The sequence below is a fragment of the Suricata suricatta genome, chromosome 11, assembly GCF_006229205.1.
Source record: "Suricata suricatta isolate VVHF042 chromosome 11, meerkat_22Aug2017_6uvM2_HiC, whole genome shotgun sequence".
Classification (NCBI taxonomy): Eukaryota; Metazoa; Chordata; class Mammalia; order Carnivora; family Herpestidae; genus Suricata; species Suricata suricatta.
The window spans coordinates 56,148,256-56,168,382 of NC_043710.1; the positions used below are offsets into that span (position 1 = coordinate 56,148,256).

The 20,127-nt window shown below is 37.8% G+C and overlaps 1 protein-coding gene across 2 annotated transcripts in view; it reads left to right on the forward strand.

Moving 5' to 3' along the window:
* The window catches only part of RNF169 (ring finger protein 169), a 120,584-nt gene that overhangs the window by 21,679 nt on the left and 78,778 nt on the right, over window positions 1-20,127 (forward strand). The window contains exon 1 of one of the 2 annotated variants that reach the window (XM_029914520.1): window positions 1-57. This exon is cut by the window's left edge and continues 387 nt beyond it. The exons of the other annotated variant lie outside the window; for it this stretch is intronic. Coding sequence (XP_029770380.1) covers window positions 1-57 — 57 coding nt within the window. The remainder of the gene's footprint in view (window positions 58-20,127) is intronic. 2 annotated transcript variants of the gene reach the window in all.

The following is a 20,127-nucleotide window of genomic DNA, read 5'->3' on the forward strand; positions in this document are numbered from 1 at the left end:
CGGCCGCCGCGGGGTCCAGGCCGGAGCAGGAGCCGCGCGCCGCGGCCGCAGAGCCAGGTGGAGCTTTCCCTCCTCCTTTTGGGGGTCCGGAGAGAGGCCGAGCGTGCCCGGCCTGGCCTGGTTAGGGGGTAGCAGGTCCCAGGCCGTGCTCGAGCGGCTGTGTAGAGTTCGCGTGGGGTTGAAAGTGGGCTGTGTCCAGGCGCATCTGTTTCTGAATTTTGAACTTAATGAAGTACGGGCACGATGGATTTGGAGGGGCAGTGAAGGGATCCCGCGCCTTACGGAAGTTAGAAGTTTGGAGGGAAACGGCATTCTTGGAACAAGTTAGGGCCAGGTTGGAATGGTGTGTGGGAGAAGGGTTCCTAACTTTGCAGGGGCCCTGGAGGATTAGAGAAGTGCTTGGTTTCGTGTTGGGCAAAGAACTTGGGGTCGAACTGCGCGTTAGAGAAGTGGCTCCTGGGCCTGAATGGATCAGTGAGAGGTACGGAGTATCCGGTGTTAAGGGGACGGGTTGAATTTGAGGATGTGAAGGGAGCTTTCCAGACTAGAGTGTAGAATGGGTTGAGAATGAACTCACAAGTGCAATTTTCACAAAATCTTGACAGAGCCCGGCGCCTCAGGGTTATTTATATTTATAATAACTCCAGAAATGTATAAGCTCCAGGAGTGTTCGACAAAAAACCCCCAACAACAACAAAACTGAGTGGGGGTTAAAAGTTTCCTAAATGGACATTGATTGGCAGGGGCTGCTTGTATCTCCATGGCTGTGTAGGTTTCTTACTATCAACCTGGCAATTAAAAGTTACGGGAGTGTTTCTTTCAACTTCTTTGCCTTTCTATACCTCCACGGCCTGCCAGTTTCGTGCTGAGCTTGATGTTGGAAGTGCCCTGTAAGAAGACACAAGACAAATTGTGCATAACTTAGGACTCTAAGACACATCCAGTCCACACAGCATCTATGTTCTTTGGTAAAAAAAAAAAAAAAGTGCGTACTTAGGACGAGGTTTCCAAGAAACATAATTAGGAAAGGCCAGATATTTGCACCTTTTGTGTTGGGAATTCTACCACGTGTTTTGTTTTTGTTTTTCTTTTTGTTTTCCAATAGTGAAAAGGAGGCGTTGCTTGTGTATGAAAGTGCAGTCCCTAGAAACTACAGGTTCCAGAATACAGTCTGTTTTGATTCAGGCAGACACCTGCCACTGTCCTAGGATACTTTACTTTTATTTCTGTGTCTTACTTGCTATGTTTCTTAATTTTCTTTTTAAGAGATAGGTACTTTTATTTCCATTTTACAGATGAAATTGAGGCCCAGAGAGGTTAAGTAACTTGCCTAAGGATGAAACCCAATTCCATCTGATTCTTGCTCAGATTAGGTGAGAAAGCCTCGCAAAATGTCATCTAATTTGTGGATGCTCTGTGATAATCTCATATGCTCTTTAATTTGCTTCAAATTCTGAGATTATGGTAAAAATTTCTGTGGTCTCCCTACTAGTACTATTGATTAGGTGGTTAAATAAGATAGAGATGTCTTTTTATTTCTTTTAAAAAACTTTAAAAATGTTTATTTATTTTTGAGAGAGAGACACACACAAAGTGAGTGGGAGAGGGTCAGAAAGAGAGGGAGACACAGAATCCAAAGCGGTCTCCAGGCTCCCAGCTGTCAGCACAGAGCCCGATGCGGGGCTTGAACCCATGAACTGTGAGATTATGACCTGAGCTGAAGTCGGCCACTCAACCAACTGAGCCACCCAGGTGCCTCACGGTATCTTTTTATTTCTAAAGTCCGGACTCCGCTGTGAAATATCAGGTCTGGCATTTGATTCATGAGAGGGAGTATGGCTTGATAATTTGTGCAAACTTTTTCTCATGAAGAAATTTGTCATAAAGTGTATCAGTGATTAAGGAAAATTATATAAAATGAGATTCCAAATTAGGATCTATTGAATCACTGAGTATCCACCAATTACTTTATTTGTTTTTATGAGGACTGTGATGAAAAATATTTTTCCTCATATATTCTTGTTGGATCGAGTGTATGTAATTACAGACTTATTAAGTCAAATCATTATAGAAGAATATTGCTGAACAGTATTTGGGAACTATCTTCTAGCTTCAGTGAGTTGTCTGGACTTCTCAGAGTTATATACATTTTTTTAATGTAAAATTTTAATATGCAGTGCATTCACATAATCCAAACAAACATATAAGAAAGTATACAATGGAAAGGTTCCTCCTACCCTTTTCATTTCCCACTGCCACCAGAGATTCTCATTTATTCTTCCACAGTTTCTTTGTGCTTCTACATAAAAATTCAAATATATTTTAGGTTTTTTGAAATCTTTTTACACAAAAGGTTGTATATTGTATACACTAGTCTGTAACTTGTTTTTTTCATATAAAGATACATGATGGAAAGCTTCTCATATCAGCATATACAAGATTTCTTTATTCTGCTTATAGCTGCAAGGAATTTCATTGAATGGCTATAACAGTTTACTTAACTGTCTATTGGTAGATATTTAGGCTGTTTCCAATCTTTTGCTATCATAAAAATTCATTTATAAAGTTGTCATATATGTATGTATGTGCATTTATATGGCGAGGTCACCTGTAGCTTTCACCAGATTCTCAAAGGAATGCAGAAAGAAACTAGGAACCATTGTTTTAACCCAGATGCCTCATTCTACAGAAGAGAGAACTGAGGCCCAGAAGAGACTAGAAAGTGACCAGCGAGTGGTCATCATGAGTTAGTAGCAGATAAGCAAGGACCAAAACAATCACCCACAAATAAGAGCTAAAACATAGCTTAATTCACCGTTCAATGTTCATGATGACTTTTAATAGGGAAAATGAAAAATACCAGTTGTATAAATGTTTACATTGTGTTTTTGAGGGGGAAATAGCAGTAGAATTAGCAATTTTAGGTATATTCAGAAGTATATTGCTTAGCAATATTCTTTTGGTATAGTTAATTGATAAAGATCAGACTTGCTTTATAATACTAGAAATTAAGTTTTTTAGTAAATGTACTGATGCTTAAGTGAAATTATTAACATTAAAAAATTTTTTTGTTGAAGCCCCATGTCCCTTTTGGAGTCAAATTGTCTGTAATGAGTATAAGAGTTCATGCTTGTTGAAAATTTTGGTTGTGTTGGTGAGATTTTTGTTTTTTACCAGTTTCTTGGAAAACTTTCAAGTTCAGAACCCTGAGGACTCCTGTGTAACATGTTTTGTTTGTCAGTTTGCTTTTGGATATAGTATCAGTTGATTTGTGCAACATTGTGTGAAGCCTACTTCAACTTTGTTTCTTGAGGCTATAGCTTATTGCATATGTTGACATAGTATTTGAACCATTTTGAGTAATATTCACAAATATGTAATGAATGCCTATGCTAGGCCAGGCACTGTTCGAGGTCCTTGGGAGACCCTAGTGAATGAAATATTCAGATTTCTTCTTATTGGAGCTTATATTCTAAATTTAGAGATAGTCCTGGTCCATTGATTAAAAATAAAAGCTGCAGCATATGGGCACACATAGGTACCTTTGCAACTATAGTTGACCCTTTAACAACAGGGGTTTGAACTGTGTGGGCCCACTTGTACATGCATATTTTTCAATGAATACAGTGCTGTACATGTATTTTCTCTTTCTTATGATTTTCCTAATATTTTCTTTTCTCTACCTTACTTTATGGTAAGAATAGAGCATATAATGCATATAACATACAAAATATGTGTTAATTAGCAGTTTATATTATTAGTAAGTCATCCGGTCAGCAGAGGGCTACAAGTCAGCTTTTTGGAAAGTAAAACGTTAACTGTGGAGTTTTGACAGTGCTGAGGGTCGGTGCCCCTGACCCTTATGTTGTTCGGGGGTCATCTGTATATACAGCAGCAATACTTAAGTCTCATTGATAATAATTAATGAATTTCAAGAATTAATTTAGCCTTTTGGTATGAAATCAAGAGTGATTATTCTAAATTATACTGCTTCTGAACTTGAAACCAAGACCTTTGAGGATAGTTCTTTTTCTTCTACCATGGTTAATAATTGAAGAGAAAAGCTAGACAAAGGCCAATGAATCTTTTGTTTTTAGTTTTTTTGGAGAGAGAGAACACGAGTGGGGGAGAGGGGCAGAGGGAAAGAGAGAATCCTGACCCAGGGCTTGATCCTCTGACCCTGGGATCATGACCTGAGCTGAAATCAAGAGTCTCAACTGACTTGAGTCACCCAGGCGCCCTGCCAATGAATCTTTTAAATTGGCAGTTAACACTTAAAAAAAAAAGTTTTTTAGTGTTAAAAGTGCATTTCAAAAATTGAATAGTACCTCATTTATCCCATCCCTTTCAGCACCCCTCAACCTCCTTGTTCACTTAGGATCATCATTATACATTTAAAAAATTTCCTCTTTCTGCAACAAACAAGTAGTTCTGGTTTATTACTCAGTTGGCACACAATGTTTGCTATGTGTGCAGCCTAAATTGCATTTAGGACTAATGAATAATAAAATCACGTGATTGTAGTGTAAAAGGTTAAGAATTTTCCTTAACTGTAAGGATTTGTTGTAAAATGTATAAAATGACTCAACTTTTTATTCTTAATGACACGTACACACATTCCTGGATTTGAGAGTGTCCTTATGTGTTCTACTAATTCAGGAAACAACTCCGAATGAGATTACCTCACCAACCAAACATTAATTACCATTGAAGGAATATCTCTATTCTATAGAATTCAGGGCTGAGCAGCAGGAATTTAGGAGTTACTTGGTTTTCTTCTTATTTCCTCCCTAACTTCCAGTTAATCTGGACAATTACCTACCCTTGATTTCATTTATATCTGAGGTGTTTTTTTTAAGTGTAGGATATGGGATATGTTTGTCAAATATCATCCCACTAATTCAGTGAGCATTTGGGGGGCACACGTTCTGTAAGGTAATGTAGCAAAAAAGAAGAATAAGATGTGGTCCCTCTTCTTCAAGATTCCATAGTCTGGTTGGAGAAACACCTTATCAAAAATATTACAAAGTAAAAAAAAAATATTACAAAGTAGTAAGTGAGGTAAATGCATAGTGCCAACAGAGTATTGGAATGGGATAACTAAGTGGCTGGAGGAAGGAAAGCTGAGGGATTTGAGCTCTATGTTGAAAGGGGGCACTTGTGGGGAGAAGCACTGGGTGTTATATGGAAACCAATTTGACAATAAACTATTATAAAAAAGAAAGAAAGAAAGAAAGAAAAGAGTAGGAATTTACCAGGTGAGAGAGGAGGGGATGGCCATTCCAGGCGGAAGAACCTACATGTACAAAGGCATGAAGTCTCTTGGCATATTCAGGGACTGATCCTAAAGGGCATGATATGCCATGATAAAATAATTGGGGACTTTGTCCTAGAGGCAGGGAGCCCTTAAAGGTTTTTAAGTAATGGCATCATAATAATGTGTTTTAGAAAGACAGTATTGGTTGGGGTATGGAGAAAAGATGTGAATAGAAATGAAGAAGGGGGCCCAGTTAGGGGGCTATTTTAGTACTTTAGGCAAGAGATGAAGAGGGGGTGGCCCAAAGTAGTGTCTGTGGGGATGTTTCCTTCAGTCATGCACTAATTTAGTAACCATTTGAGGGTCTTCTGTGTGCTAGGCAATGGAACTACAAATAGAATAAAAGCATGATTCTCTTTGAGTCAGGGTAGTTGGGAAGATTGGTATACAAACATGCCGCTGAAATGTGTAACAAATGGAATTATAATGGTAATGCAAGATATAATTATAGAAGACAATAAGGTATATATTAATGGACCAAGTTAATGGAGCAGGATCTGGAGACAGATTGCCTGTGTTTGAATTCCAGCTCTGCCATTTATAGCTGTGTGTCATTGGATACATTGCTTCAACTCTCTGGGGATAGTAAGAGCAAAATCATAAAGTTTTAAAGACCTTAAATAATTATTAGAATGCTTGGCATATAAAGAGCTCAGTGAATGTTAAGCTGTTTCACAAAGAAGAGCATCCAGCTTGGATGGGTCAGAAATGGCTTCAGTGAAAGGCAGACACCTGACCCTGAGTATTCAGTAGGTGGGTGAGGGCAGGATACAGATGAGGGAAACTGGTGTATATAAAAGTACTGGAGTCTGAAATAACAAGGAGACTTGTAGGGACTGTAAGTAGGAGTGGTTGGAGCATAGACTACATGTGGGAGAGTAGAAGGAGATGGAATTCCAGAAATAAGCAGTCACTGAATAATAGTGGGTTTTGAATGCCATGCTCAGGAGTGAGGATCCACCGAAGAATTTTAAAGCAGCGCTCCATCTTTGCATTTTAGAGTGATTACTCCTATGGGGGTAATGGAGCAAATGGATTGGAGAGCCCAGATTCTCTTTTAGCAGGATGCCTAACTGAGATAAGAATATGCCTCTGTTGCAAATATCTAGAAAAGCTGGGTGATATTGAACTAACATTTCTTTGAAATGAATTCCTTAACTTGTGGGAAAAACAGGAAAATCTCCAGGTTCTAGGAATAAAAAGGGAACTAGAAACCAAAACTGTAATAAGCTCATGCTGTGTTGCCCTAGAGTGGGGTGAAGGTGTGGAGGGAGGGATTATTTCTGGTTTTCTGTTCCTGGTGGATTGAGTTTTAACCACATATGAAAAGGAACCAAAACTAAGACTTCTGCATAAAACTGGAATTCTTGATGTGTATTCAAAGTGAAGGGGTGGGTAGAAAATAATCTTGCTACTGGTACAAGCCAGTAATAAGAGATCTTGTCTTGATTTACTTGGGCTCTGTGCAGGGAGGAAATGGGGGAAAAGCTTTCTTGAGAAATTTAAGCACATGATGTATGCCTTGCTCATCTTTGGGATCTGAGTTTATATTATATGGTTTGAGTATCACTATGCTGAGAAATTAATATAAAAGCTAGCTCCAAACTAGTGATACCCGTGAGTCACCTGGAGAAAGGAAAAACAAGCCTCAAAGAGGTACTACCAACTCGGTCCAGAAGAGACTCTTTAAGAAGAGATAAGCCCAACCAAAGATGAACTTATAACTGAATGTGACACATGAGGAAACCATTTTCTGACATAAATGAGAGTTAGTAGATATGACAAGCAAGGGGATTCTGTCTCCAGGAACTGGGATGGTGGAATAGCAGCTTAAATAGTAATTGGTGCATTTTAAGTGACTAAAGATATTAAAGAATTAATTGAAATCTCGAGAAATGAATAAGACATTATGAAACAAGCACATTAAAAAAAAGAGCTAAACATAATGAAAAATATAGTGAGGCTAAAAAAAAGTTCAGTAAATACGGTAAGCACTAGTTTACACAGATGAAGAGAAAATCAGTAAGCTGGCAGAAATGTGGAAATCCTGAGGATGCAGAACAGTAGGATGAAGGAAAATCTGAAAGAGGCAAAAAGAAATGAAAGGTCAAGAAGACCCACTAATAGTTACAGAAGGAGAAGAATAGAATGCAAGAAACATGGAATTTACATTTTTTTTTTACGTTTTTTATTTATTTTTGAGAGACAGCGTGAGCGGGGAGAGTCAGAGAGAGAGGGAGATACAGAATCCGAAGCAGGCTCCAGGCTCTGAGCTAGCTGCCAGCACAGAGCCCGACGTGGGGCTCGAACCCATGAATGTGCGATCATGACCTGAGCCGAAGCCAGACACTTAACCGACTGAGCCACCCAGGTGCCCCGAAACATGGAATTTAAAGAGAAGATGACTTGAGAATATTTTGGAATTAATAAAAAGACATGAATCCTTAGGTTTTAGACTCATGAGGTCCTAGAAAAATTAAATGAGCAAAGCAAACAACTCCCGCTACTAAACACATTGCAATGAAACTGTAGAACACTGAAGGCACTTTAAAAAGCAACCAGAAAGAAAAGACAAAGGAACAACATACTGAAAGCAGACATCTTATAATCAACAAGAGAGGCCGGAAGGAAATGGAGTAATGTCTTCTCAGTGTGGAAAGATCTGAATTTTGTATTCAGCTAAGTTATAATTCAAGAGCGAGGGCAAGATAAAAATATTTTCCGATAAAAATACAAAGAATTTACCACACTGTTTCTGAAAGAATTATACTAAATAACATAAATCAGGAAGACAGAAATGTAATGGGAGAAAGTAGGATCCATGAAAACAAGGTGAACAAAGAAATGGGTAGGTAAACTACGGGAATATTGACTGTATAAAACAAAAATAATTATGACTAATATGTGGGGGTTAAAACCAAAGTAGGACGAAAATATCAGACAAGGATAAAATGTAAGCTAGGAGGGAAGGTGACCAGCATTAATGAGTTCTAAGATTCTATATATAGTTCAGGAGAATAGAGATATTGATTAACTTTAGGTGCTTGGTCAGATGCATATTAAAAATTTAAGGGTAACCACCAGAAGAAATACAATGTGTAACTTGATCTGCTGCATATATATATAGAACCATATACCTCCCAAATTAGAGAATATACATTAAAATTTTTTTTAATTTTAAAATTTTATTATTATTTTTAAACATTTATTTATTTTTGAGACAGAGACAGAGCATGAGCAGGGGAGGGACAGAGAGAGAGAGGGAGACACAGAATCCGAAGCAGGCTCCAGGCTCTGAGCTGTCAGCACAGAGCCCAATGTGGGGCTTGAGCTCACAAACTGAGATAATGACCTGAGCCGAAGTCGGATGCCCAACCGACTGAGCCAGCCAGGTGCCCCAAGAATATATATTCTTTTAAACAAACAGAACATGCACATAATTAGGCACAAAGAAAGTTTGAACAGATACCAAAGATTGTTATAAACACTATGTTATCTGATTCTAATACAATAAGAGTGACAAATGTAACCAGTCCCCCTTCCAATCCATGATTGGAAATTAGAAAAGCAAAAATAAACTTCTAAATAATGTATGGTGAAGAACAAAATCATGGAATTTGGAATATATTTAGAGTTGAGTGACAATGAGCTAGTAAACAACTATCTCAGAATCTGTGGAGTACAACTAAAGCAAAACTAAGGAAAATTTAAGTGCCTATATTATATTTCATTGAATCTTAAGATGCCATCATTTGTAAGATGTGCTATCATTTCTCACACTCTCTCTCTCAGAAAAAAATAACACATTAAAAAATTTAAAAAAAAAAAGGAAAAAAGGTGCTATCATTTACCAACCAGTGCTTTCCTATCACTCAGACTTTTTAACTTTGTACTTAAAGAGGTTAAAAAACATTTTTTTAATAGTTTATTTATTTTTGAGACAGTCAAAGAGCATGAGCAGAGGAGGAGCAGAGGGAGAGGGAGACACAGAATCTGATCAGGCTCCAGGCTCTGAGCTGTCAGCACAGAGCCCCACGTGGGGCTCGAACCCACCAATCGCAAGATCAAGACTTAGCCAAAGTCAGACGCTTAACTGACTAAGCCACCCAGGCACCCTGAAAGAGTTCTTAAAAATTTATTTAGATATCGATTTAACGTATCACTTGAGCATATATTTATAAAAGAAAGTGAAGTGACAAATCAGAACATTTCTGTGGCTTCTTCATATTTAAAGCCTGATTCTTCTAAATCATAGAGGTTTGTGTTTTTCCGTGTAGTATTGTTTACTGTGTCATTGAGCGCACTGGTGATACAGCATTTCTTAAGAGTGTTCCACAGCTCTAATATTTTTCTTTTTTTTTTAATTTAAAAGGTTAGCTAACATACTGTGCAGTATTGGTTTCAGGAGGAGAATTCAGTGATTCAGCACTTACGTTTAACACCCAGTGCTCATCACAAGTGCCCTCCTTAGTACCATCACTTATCTAGCCCTTCTCCTCCCTCCTCTGTCAAAACCAAAGTTTTTTTTATTTATTTTTATTTTTTTTTAATGCTTTATTTATCTTTGATACAGAAGAGACAGAGCATGAGAGGGGGAGGGTCAGAGAGAGAGGGAGACACAGAATCTGAAACAGGCTCCAGGCTCTGAGCCAGCCGCCAGCACAGAGCCCGACGCGGGGCTCGAACCCAGGAACATGAGATCTGACCTGAGCTGAAGTCGGAGGCTTAACCGACTGAGCCACCCAGGCGCCCCCCAAAGTTTGTTTTTTATTATATAACTTTTTTCTTTAACACTGCTGATACCCATCATGTTTTGTTGCTTGTGCTTTTTTGAGCTTGCCAAATGGCATCAAGAAAATGTTTTCAGATGAGATTTGTAGCTCTTCCTCTGATGGCCCTTACTGAGGTTACAGTTGTCTGATCACCAGGGATAACCACCAAATCATACATTTTTTTTGTGAGCTAACTCTTTAGTTGTCTACCTTTATACATAAATATGCAATGACGGTGGCATCATCACTGCTACCTGGCTGACAGTGATTACGACTTAAACTGTAAGAAACATCCAATTTCAGAGATGTTAATGTGAAGAAACGTAGGTCCTAGAATCTGTAAGGTATTTGAATTGAAGAAAACCTAAACATTATTGAGTTAAGTGGTGAACTGAGGAAATTAGAAAAGTAATGGCAGAGGGGAACCTGGGTGGCTCAGTTGGTTAAGCATCCGACTCTTGATTTTGGCTCAGGTTCTGATCTCACGTTCATGAGTTCCAACCCCGCATCGGGCTCTGCACTGACAGGTTCTCTTTCTCCCTCTTTCCCTCTCTCTGCTCCTCCCCCACCCTCATGCTCTCACGTGCACGCTCTCTCTGTGTTTCTCTCTCTCTCTCTAAACAAACATTGAAAAAAAAAGTAATAGATTAAACCCAAAGGAAGTAGAAGATAGGAAAGAAAAATAACAAATTAATGGAATAGAAAGTAAATAGTAAAGAGGATTAATAAAGCAAAAATCTAATATTACTGAAGGTACTAACATAAGATTTATATTATAGACAAATCTCTGACAAGATTGGTCAAAGAAAAAGAAAAACAAGAAGGCATAAATGATGTTAGGAATGCAACAGGGAATACAACTACAGATGTGATAAAGATATAAAAACTCCATAAATACAGAATATGGGCTTTATGCTGTGAATTTGAAATATTGTATAAAATAGTCAACTTACTAAAAACTGCAGTCTGTCACAGATTGCTTAAGAATAGAAAATATGATTAGAAATGTAACTAAAAAATAAAAATGAATAGTAAAATCTATCCACTTAGTATTATGTAGATAAAATAAGCAAAATCCGGAATGTGGGAAACTGCAGGACACATGGCCCATTTTCTTCCACAAATAACGTGAAGAAGGAGGAGGAAGAGGAAGAAGAAGAGCAATAGAAGGAAAACCTGTAGATGAAAAGACATAAATTCTAAGTGTGTGAACTTATTTGGATCCTGACTTGAAAAACTGTGAAAACATTTGACAGGAACTTGAATACTGTTTGGATGTTTGTTGGTATTACAGATTATGAAATGTTTAACATGACAGTAGTTTTCTGGTTATGTATTTTGTAAGAGTCTTTTAGGACAGATACTATAATGTACATAGGTAAGTTGATTTGATGTCTGGGGTTTGCTTCAAAATTATTCCTTCAAGGGGATTGGGGAGAGGTCATTGGGTGAATAGATGAAATATGATTGATAATGAATTGATTGTTGAAGCTGGGGGATGGATAGATTGGGTTTATTATACAGATCTCTCTAATAAATATTTGGGACTTTTCTGTAATAAAAGGCAGGAATGGGGCACTTGGGTGGCTCAGTCGGTTAAGCATCCGCCTGCTCAGGTCGTGATCCCATGGTTCGTGGGTTTGGGCCCCGCATCGGGCTCTGTGCTGACAGCTAGCTCAGAACCTGGAGCCTGCTTCGGACTCTGTGTCTCCCTCTCTCTCTGACTCTCCCCTGCTCGCGCTGTTTCTCTCTGTCTCTCATAAATAAATAAAAAAACAAAAATAATAATAAAAAAAAAAGGCAGGAAAGAAAATCTTATCTGGTTAGGAAGCACCAGACACAGGGTTTTACAGGTTACCTAAGTATTGCAGGATGCAGATTATTCTAGAAAATAAAAGTGTTTTCAGATTCCTTTTGGAAGGCTTTTACAACTTGGTATTAAAACATACAAGGACAGCATAAGAAAGGAAACATAAAGGCCAATCTCATGAATGTAGATTTAAGAAATCCCAAACGAAATATATACTAATCTAGTAGTACGTTTAAAAAAAAAAAAAAGTCACAACCAAGTACATTTGTTCCAGGAATAGCTATGGGTTCAGTTTAACATTAAGGATCTAATGTAATTTAGTATACAGCGTGTCAGTGAACTAGGTGAGAGTAAAATGATAGGATAATCTCAGTAGGTTCTTAAAAGAGCATTTGACAAGAGTTTACCGATCATTCATTATTTAAAAAGCTAGAACACCTGGAATAGAAGGAAACTTTCAAGTGGAACTTGTCAATAAGGATGAGTAGTGGCCAAGAACACTTAAGACAATTTTGGAGCACATTGCTTTATCAAATATTAAGTTATTATAAAGCCATATTAGTTAAAACAGTGAGGTACTGATGTCAGGGTAGTTGGATAACAGGTGCTAAATAATTAAAAAATCTAAAAAATAAAGAGTAACATGCCCTCACATATTTGAATTTGATAGGTGACAGATGACATTACAAATCAGTGGGGCGAAGATCCCATTTTCATTTGTTGTGGAAGGTGAGCTAATGTTATAGAAAACAAGAAAAAAAATAGATTCTTCCCTCATACTATACACAAAAAGTTAATTCCAAATGGATTAAATGTCAAACCATAAAACATAGAAAATACTAGCAATTGCTCTATGAAAATGAGGTAGTGAAGGATTCTTCATACAAATAAACAGCATAAAGGAAAAATTGATAATTTGGACACATGAAACCCTTCTGGGTTTTTTTTTTTTTTTACATTTATTTATTTTTGAGGGAGTGAGAGTGTGAGCAGAGGAGGGGCAGAGAGAGAAGGAGACGCGGTATCCAAAGCAAGCTCCAGGCTCTGAGCAAACGTTCAGCACAGAGCCTGATGTGGGGTTTCGGCTTGAACCCATGAACTGTGAGATCATGACCTGAGCCGAAGTGGGATGCTTAACTGAATGAACCACCCAGGTGCCCCAGACACTTCTGTATGATAATGTAAAGTAAAAAGATAAACCACAGGGTCGAAGAAAATGTTTTCAATGAAATAACTGATAAAAGATTAATATTCAAAATATGTGAGGAACCACAAATCACTACGACTCACACCTCACTAGAAAAATAGGGGGTTCAAATAGACATTTCACAGAAGAGGAAACTGAAAAGCTAATAAACATCTGGAGTTAGGCTCTATCATTGGTAATTAGGAAAATGCAAATTAAACCAATGATAAAGACTACCAGTCTGGCATAATTTATGATCAATTAATGATAATTAATGGGGAACTACATGCTGCCGGGGAAGTAAAAGCTGGGGAGCAGTTTGGCCACGCCTAGTAAGGCTGAAGAGCTATATTCCTTAACGTGTGACAATTCCGTTAAGAGGTGTGTGCCCTTTGTATGAATATGTGTATGACATTGTGATATATATTCATGTATATACACTTGTATACAAAGTTTTAAAAAATGCTAATTATGGTACTGGACAAAGTAGTAACAGCTGTCCTTGATAGGAAAAGGGATAAAGGGATAAACAATTATTGTTTATCTCTGTAGAGAAAACTATTGTTAATAATTATATATTTCCTGTCAGTCTTCTTACTAGCTTTTTTCCTATGCCTAAATATTATATATGATTTTTTAATGATAAGAATTAGTAAAAAGAAATTGTTTAACCTTCCTCTGATATACAAGGGTCAAATTGATGTTTAATCACTTCAGTGATTAGGGAAGGTTCTGTTGCCTTAGGATATTACTCACATGTATCCTGTAGTATCTGAAATTCCATACATGTTCTTTAGGTCCCTTGTTCTTGTGGTTCTCTTAAAATGCAGGTACCTTTGAAAAAGAGAAATAGATAAACTTGTTCATATAGGGTTGGGAGGTTTTTATCAGATTTATACATTCTTACGGTTGGGATAGTTTTGGAGAGGGAATTAGTGTTTATGGAGACTACTTTGTATCAGGTCCCATATGTTAGGTTTTATAGTTTATTTGCTAGACATTTATAGAGTACCTAAATGTGTAAGGCATTGAACTAGGTGCTTAAAACGGGTGGACTTGAAGAGAGCAAGAATATTTAGAGGAGAAATATTGAAGGAAGAAGAATTATCTTTCGCATTTAATAACTATGCCCGAGTCTATTTTAGAAGATTAGGTTAAAAATAAGTGTCAGACCATTGTGATAAAGATCTGTAAGGGAAGAAGAGTGCTGATTAGTCGTACTGATAAAGATGATGCAAGAGCATCCCAATTTCAACATCTCACTATTCTTTCTGGTTTTCCAGAGGAAACGGATAGTATTACTATGAAAATAGTTGTATGCAAAAGCTGAGCTTTTTTATCCCAGACTGATACTTTCCATAAAGCTGCTATTAGCTATTGTGATTTGAAAGATCCTTAGTTTTTAGGCTAAGTAAAGATAACGTTTGTTTATCAGATTATACCCATTCATTGAATTCTTTTGTGCCTATTATAAATTGACCCTGGAGAACCTTGGAGGTCCTTCCTGGTGACTTTATTAAGAGCAGTTTTGAGAGAGTGGTGGAACAAAAAAAAGGCCCCAATAGCATGAGTAAAGTGAGAAAGGAGAAACAGTGAATATATATACTACCCTTTGGAGGGTCTCCTGTAAAGGGGGGAGGTGGGGAGACAGGCCAGTACTTGCTGGAGGGCAAGAGCTCAGGACCTGTTTCTTTTTAAGATAGCTGATATTAAGTCATGTTTGTGTATTAGATTTCTGCGTTATCGTAGTAGAGAGGAAGACATTGGTGCTGGAGAGAGTAGAGAAAACTGATGAGCTAAGGTGAGAGATGTGATCTGGAACACTAGGGGGAGATTGGTTTTATACATGAATAGGGATATTCCTTCTATTGTGGGGACTCCTCATTGCTGTCCATATTTGGACAGTTTTAATGGTTTGAAAGTTAAGTTTTCTAGTGCATTAAAATCTGCTTCCCTAGTTTTAGTATTCATGTATTTAAAGACCATGATTATGTCTATCTAAATGGTAAACTTCTCAAATTAATCTCTTTGGTCCTCTTCCTCCCGTTCTAAAAGTTCTGATCATGCTACATTACTTAGAGTTCTTGTAATATAGTATGTGTTTTGACCTTTTGTCACCTATGACTGGTCTGCCTGGAAGACTATCTTCCTGTCAAATTATACTCATCTTTTCAGGCCCCGGTGAAATATTAAGTGCTCTGTGAAATTTTTTTCACACTCATAGAGGAGTCCGTTATCTTCCTTTGTGCCACCTCACAGCGTATGTGTCACTCACGTCACTGGATTTCAGGTCCTCATTTGTGTCCACTCATCTGGTACTGCAGTGAGCTCTCTGAGGTCAGAGATTATGTCTTTATGTATTCAGCACTTAATATGGTACTTAGAATGTGTTAGATACATAGTAGATGTTTAATGGAGGAAAATGAGTCCTTAAAAAAATCTCTAAAAGTTTTCGATTATATGTCATGATTCCTTTACTTTCTGAGAGGTCATCTTGAAATCTGCAACTCAGAGGTGACTCTCATACTTTAAATAATACCTGACTAATGCAGACTGTGGTGAGGCTTACTGTCCCTCCATCTGTCCCTTCTCTCCCCTCCTCTCCTCTTCTCTCCTTTCCTCTCCTTTCCTTATGGAGAGACAGGGAGGGGGAGAGGGATAGAGAGAATCTTCAGCAGGCCCCATGCCCAGTGCAGAGCCTGAGCCAGGGCTCCATCTCATGACCCTGAGATCATGACCTGAGCCGAAATCAAGAGTGAATGCTTACATGATTGAGCCACCCAGGTGCCCCAGGATGTTGACTTCATAGTACTGCTAAAGATTGCATTAGCCTTATTCATACTGAATTTGTCAGCAACAAAGCTGGTTTCTTCCCCCCACCTTTTTTTTTTTTGGAATGAACTACGTCAAGCCATCTTCCTCATCACATGATTTACCACAAAATTTTTAAGCTTGAAGATAACTTATTTCCAAGTTTGGTTTGGTTTTTATTTTTCTGAATAGCAGTGGACTTATTTTCCCTTAACTCCCTTCTGTTTTGCCATTTCTCTTGTGTGTTGTCTATGTTTGGTTCTGTAAAACTATTATAATAAAACCTCAAAAGACTGGACTTTACTAAGGTTTACCTTTGCGTTAATTATAAAAAGCTTTGTTAACTTCAGCTTCCTTCAGACAATAAATCCTTTGGAAGACTTTAGTATAAAATGGAGCTAATGGTATTAAAGACCTTTCTCATTGGTTCATTCAACAAAAATTGTTTAGGTCACTGTCTTACACTGAGACACATACCTAGCTAGAAATCATCCCTATCTTAGAGGAAATTTCCTAGTTTGGGGAGGCAGAGGCAGAGACAAGTAATAACATAGGTAATAAATGCTTCTACCATTGAGAGAAGTGCAGAATGTTATGAGGGACTACAGGAAGCTGATGTAATTCTCTCCTGGTTAGTGGGAAAAGCTTCACAAAGGAGAGGGTGATGGATCAGGTTTGGAAGTAATCACTATACGTGAGAAGGAGAAAAGTCATTCTGGGAAGAGGAAGTGGCATATATAAAGTCATAGCGGGGACAGGGTATGGCACATCCAGAAAGTGAGACTTGTTAAAGCTAAGGAGGGGAGAGGTATTGTGGGAATGGGAAAATGTGATTGGAGTGATAGATTGGGTACTGTCTATAAATCTTGCAAGCAGAGGGAAGCCAGGGGGAAGATAGGGCAAGGTTTCTCTCTGTTTTATGGAAAACCAAAGAAGCAGTGTTGATGATAGATGGAAAAACAGAGAGTCCAAGAGAGCAATTAGGTACAGAATTTGTACCAAGTAGATATTGGAGGATGAGATGAGAAAAGCAACCCTGTTTTGGTAGGTAGTACTCCCATTGTACAGATGAAGAAACACAGGCTCTGTGAGGGTAAAGACTATTAATATTTATCCAGTGGGTGGTAGATTTGAATGCATGTGGTAGCTCCAAATCCTGCACTCTTTCTAATTTTGGTATCATTCCACCTTGTAAACTAGTGCGAATGATTCTTTGCCTCAAACAGGAGAAATTAAGTCCAAAGGGTTTTGTACTAGGATGATGGATAGAGTGGAGACAACCATATGTGGTGGCCTTGTTCTGCCTAGACCCACGGGGCCTCCATGTCTGCAGCATTCCTATACCTGTATTTGCTTCTATGACATCTTTTACTGTATGTCTCCTGTTGCTTTGACTGTGCTGATCTAATGCAGGCTGCCTAACCGTGTCTAGTTGTTTGGGCCATTTCGGGCTGAATAAGGAAACTTACTGCTTTTACTCTTTTTCTTTAATACCTGCTTTTGCAAATTCTGTTGATCTCTATGTACTCTCTTACTTTGTCTTTCTCCAATCCATGTGTCTAGTCAGTTTGGGCTATTATAACAGAATATCATGGACTGGGTGGATTATAAACAACAGAAATTATTTTCTCATGGTCCTGGAGGCTGGGAAGTCAAAGATCAAGATGCTAGTAGATTTGGTGTCTTGTGAGAGTCCACTTCCTCATTCACAGACTGTCATTTTCCTGCCACGTCCATCCTCACTCGTTGAAGGGGCCGGGGAACTCTCTAGCATCTGTGTCATAAGGGCACTAATCCCATTCATGACGGCTCTGCCTTCATGACCTAATCACCTTTGCAAGGCTTCACCTCTAAATGCCATCACACTGGGGGTTAGGTTTCAACATATGAATTTGGGGATTATGCAAACATTTAGCACCAGGCATTGATAACTAGAGTGAGCAGGCCAGAATCAGCCTGCTGCTAATTTTCGTAAATAAAGGTTTTTTTTTTTTTTGAACACAGCCATACTTATTGTCTATGGCTGCTTTCATGCTACAATAACAGAGTGGGCAGAGACCTTATGGTCTGCAAAGCCTGAAACATTTACTATTTTGCTATGAGTTTATAGCCTTGGGCTTCTCTTTATTCATGGTACAAATCAGGTTAATGTTTTAAGCTAAGGGAGCAAGATGCAACTTGAAATTTGAATATTTCATTAATTTTTATTAGCAGTTAATTTGGTAAGTACTTTCCCATTGTCCCACTAATATACATGTATATGTATGTACATACATATATATATACACACTAATATACATTTACATATATGTATATATACACGTATGTACACTTATATATATATAAACACTTTGGTGCCATTGTTTTTCATTGAATTCCATGTGTTTTCCTATAATTCTAAGAAATTTATATCCCTGATATATATCCCTATATCCTTATAGGAAAGTTTCTATATTTAATAAATATCAGTTATGTAGCCAACACTGTACCAGACACATTACGTTAAATCATGTTTAAATTAACCATTCATAATAGTTTAAGGGAGTTATTGTTATCCTTTTGGGAATGGGGAAACTGAGGGCTAGAGAAGTTGTAGTGTGCCCGGGGTCTAACCGATATATGAGAGTATCTAAGTGGTCTCCACAGCCTGGGGTTTTGTATTTAACAGGAATACTCATATGGCTGGTAAAGTGTTATATTAAAAAAGAAAGTATTTAACTGAGTGACCAACCCAGGCAGGCATTCCTGATAGAATCACAGAAGTTCCTCCTTCATACTCTATGCAGGGGGTATCCTGCCCAAATTTGGCATTGTTACCACTTAAAAGTAAAGAACAACCTATTTCCCAAGCATGTGGGATAACAGGTTTTATAGTTTATTAATAGTCTTACCATATTAATAAGATTAAATATGTTAGTATTATCATTGCTGCCAACAGAGTGAAGTTTAGATTCCTTAGCCTAACTTCATAGAGAACCTTGTTGAAGGTTCTCTATAATCTGGCCCCAGCCTACCTTTCTGGCCTGTATAGCCCTCCTGTACAACCTTTCTGTTCTAGCAAAATGTATTTATTCACTGTCCGGCCTTTATACTTCATGTTTTGTTCACATGAATTGCTTTTTCTCCATCTTTTTACTTAACAAAATTTTACCAGTGAGACTCCCCTTTGTCCCATCTTAAAGCCTTTTTCTCCTTCCTAGGCCTGGTTCTCTTCCTCCTGTGCGTGAATGATGTGTATTGCAGTGTTTGTTTGTAAGCTTCAGTAAGCAATTGTTTATTTTGTGACACTGCATCTGTCATCATCTATGTTATTTAAATCCTTTTAAAAACTTTTTATGAATTTGTCTTCGCTAATAAGCGATATTATAAATGTTTTTGGGGAAAGAGTTTCATGCCTTTTATTTTTAATTTCGCGGGTTTTTAAAAAAATGTTTGTTTATTTTGAGAGAGCATATAAGCAGGGGAGGGGCAGAGAGAGAGAGAGAGAGAGAGAGAGAGAGAGAGAGAGAGAGAGAGAGAGAATGAGTCAGTCCTTAGTAGGCTCCACGCTCAGTGTGGAGTCTGAAGCAGGACTTGATCTTATATTTGTGAGGTAATAACCTGAGCCAAAATCAAGTTGGATGCTCAACCAGCTTAGCCACCCAGACACCCCTCGAGTTTTTATTTAAATTCCAGTTAGTTAACATATAGTGTAGTATTAATTTCAGGTGTCATGCCTTTTTTGTGTGTGGTTTTTCTTCCCACAGCAACCCCCTTCCTCTTCACTGATCATTCCTGCTTTAATTTCCTAATCTCTGGAAGCTTTTTTCATTATTCTTACATACTTTTTATACGATAACTTAAAATGTTACCACTTATATTTTTGTTCCTTTTGTGACTTCTACATTTAAATTGCTGTTTCTTTTTCCACTTGTTATTGCTATTTCTGTGTTTAGTGTTTTTTAAGCAGGCTTTATGCCCAGTGTGGGGCTTGACCTCACAATTCCCAAGAGTTGTACATGCTACCAACTGAGTCAGCTACATGCCCCTGTTTAGTGTTTTATTTTTTTTTTATGTTTGAAATGATAAGGCATTGAGTCTGGCAACTTGCATCTCTCGTTTAATCTAGATGGTTCTCTATCTTTCTAATTATTTGTTTTACATATCCCATTATTTAAAAGTCCTTATATATAATTTTAATGGCAGAATAATCATGTATCACATAGACTGTGTAATTAGCCTAACCATTCTC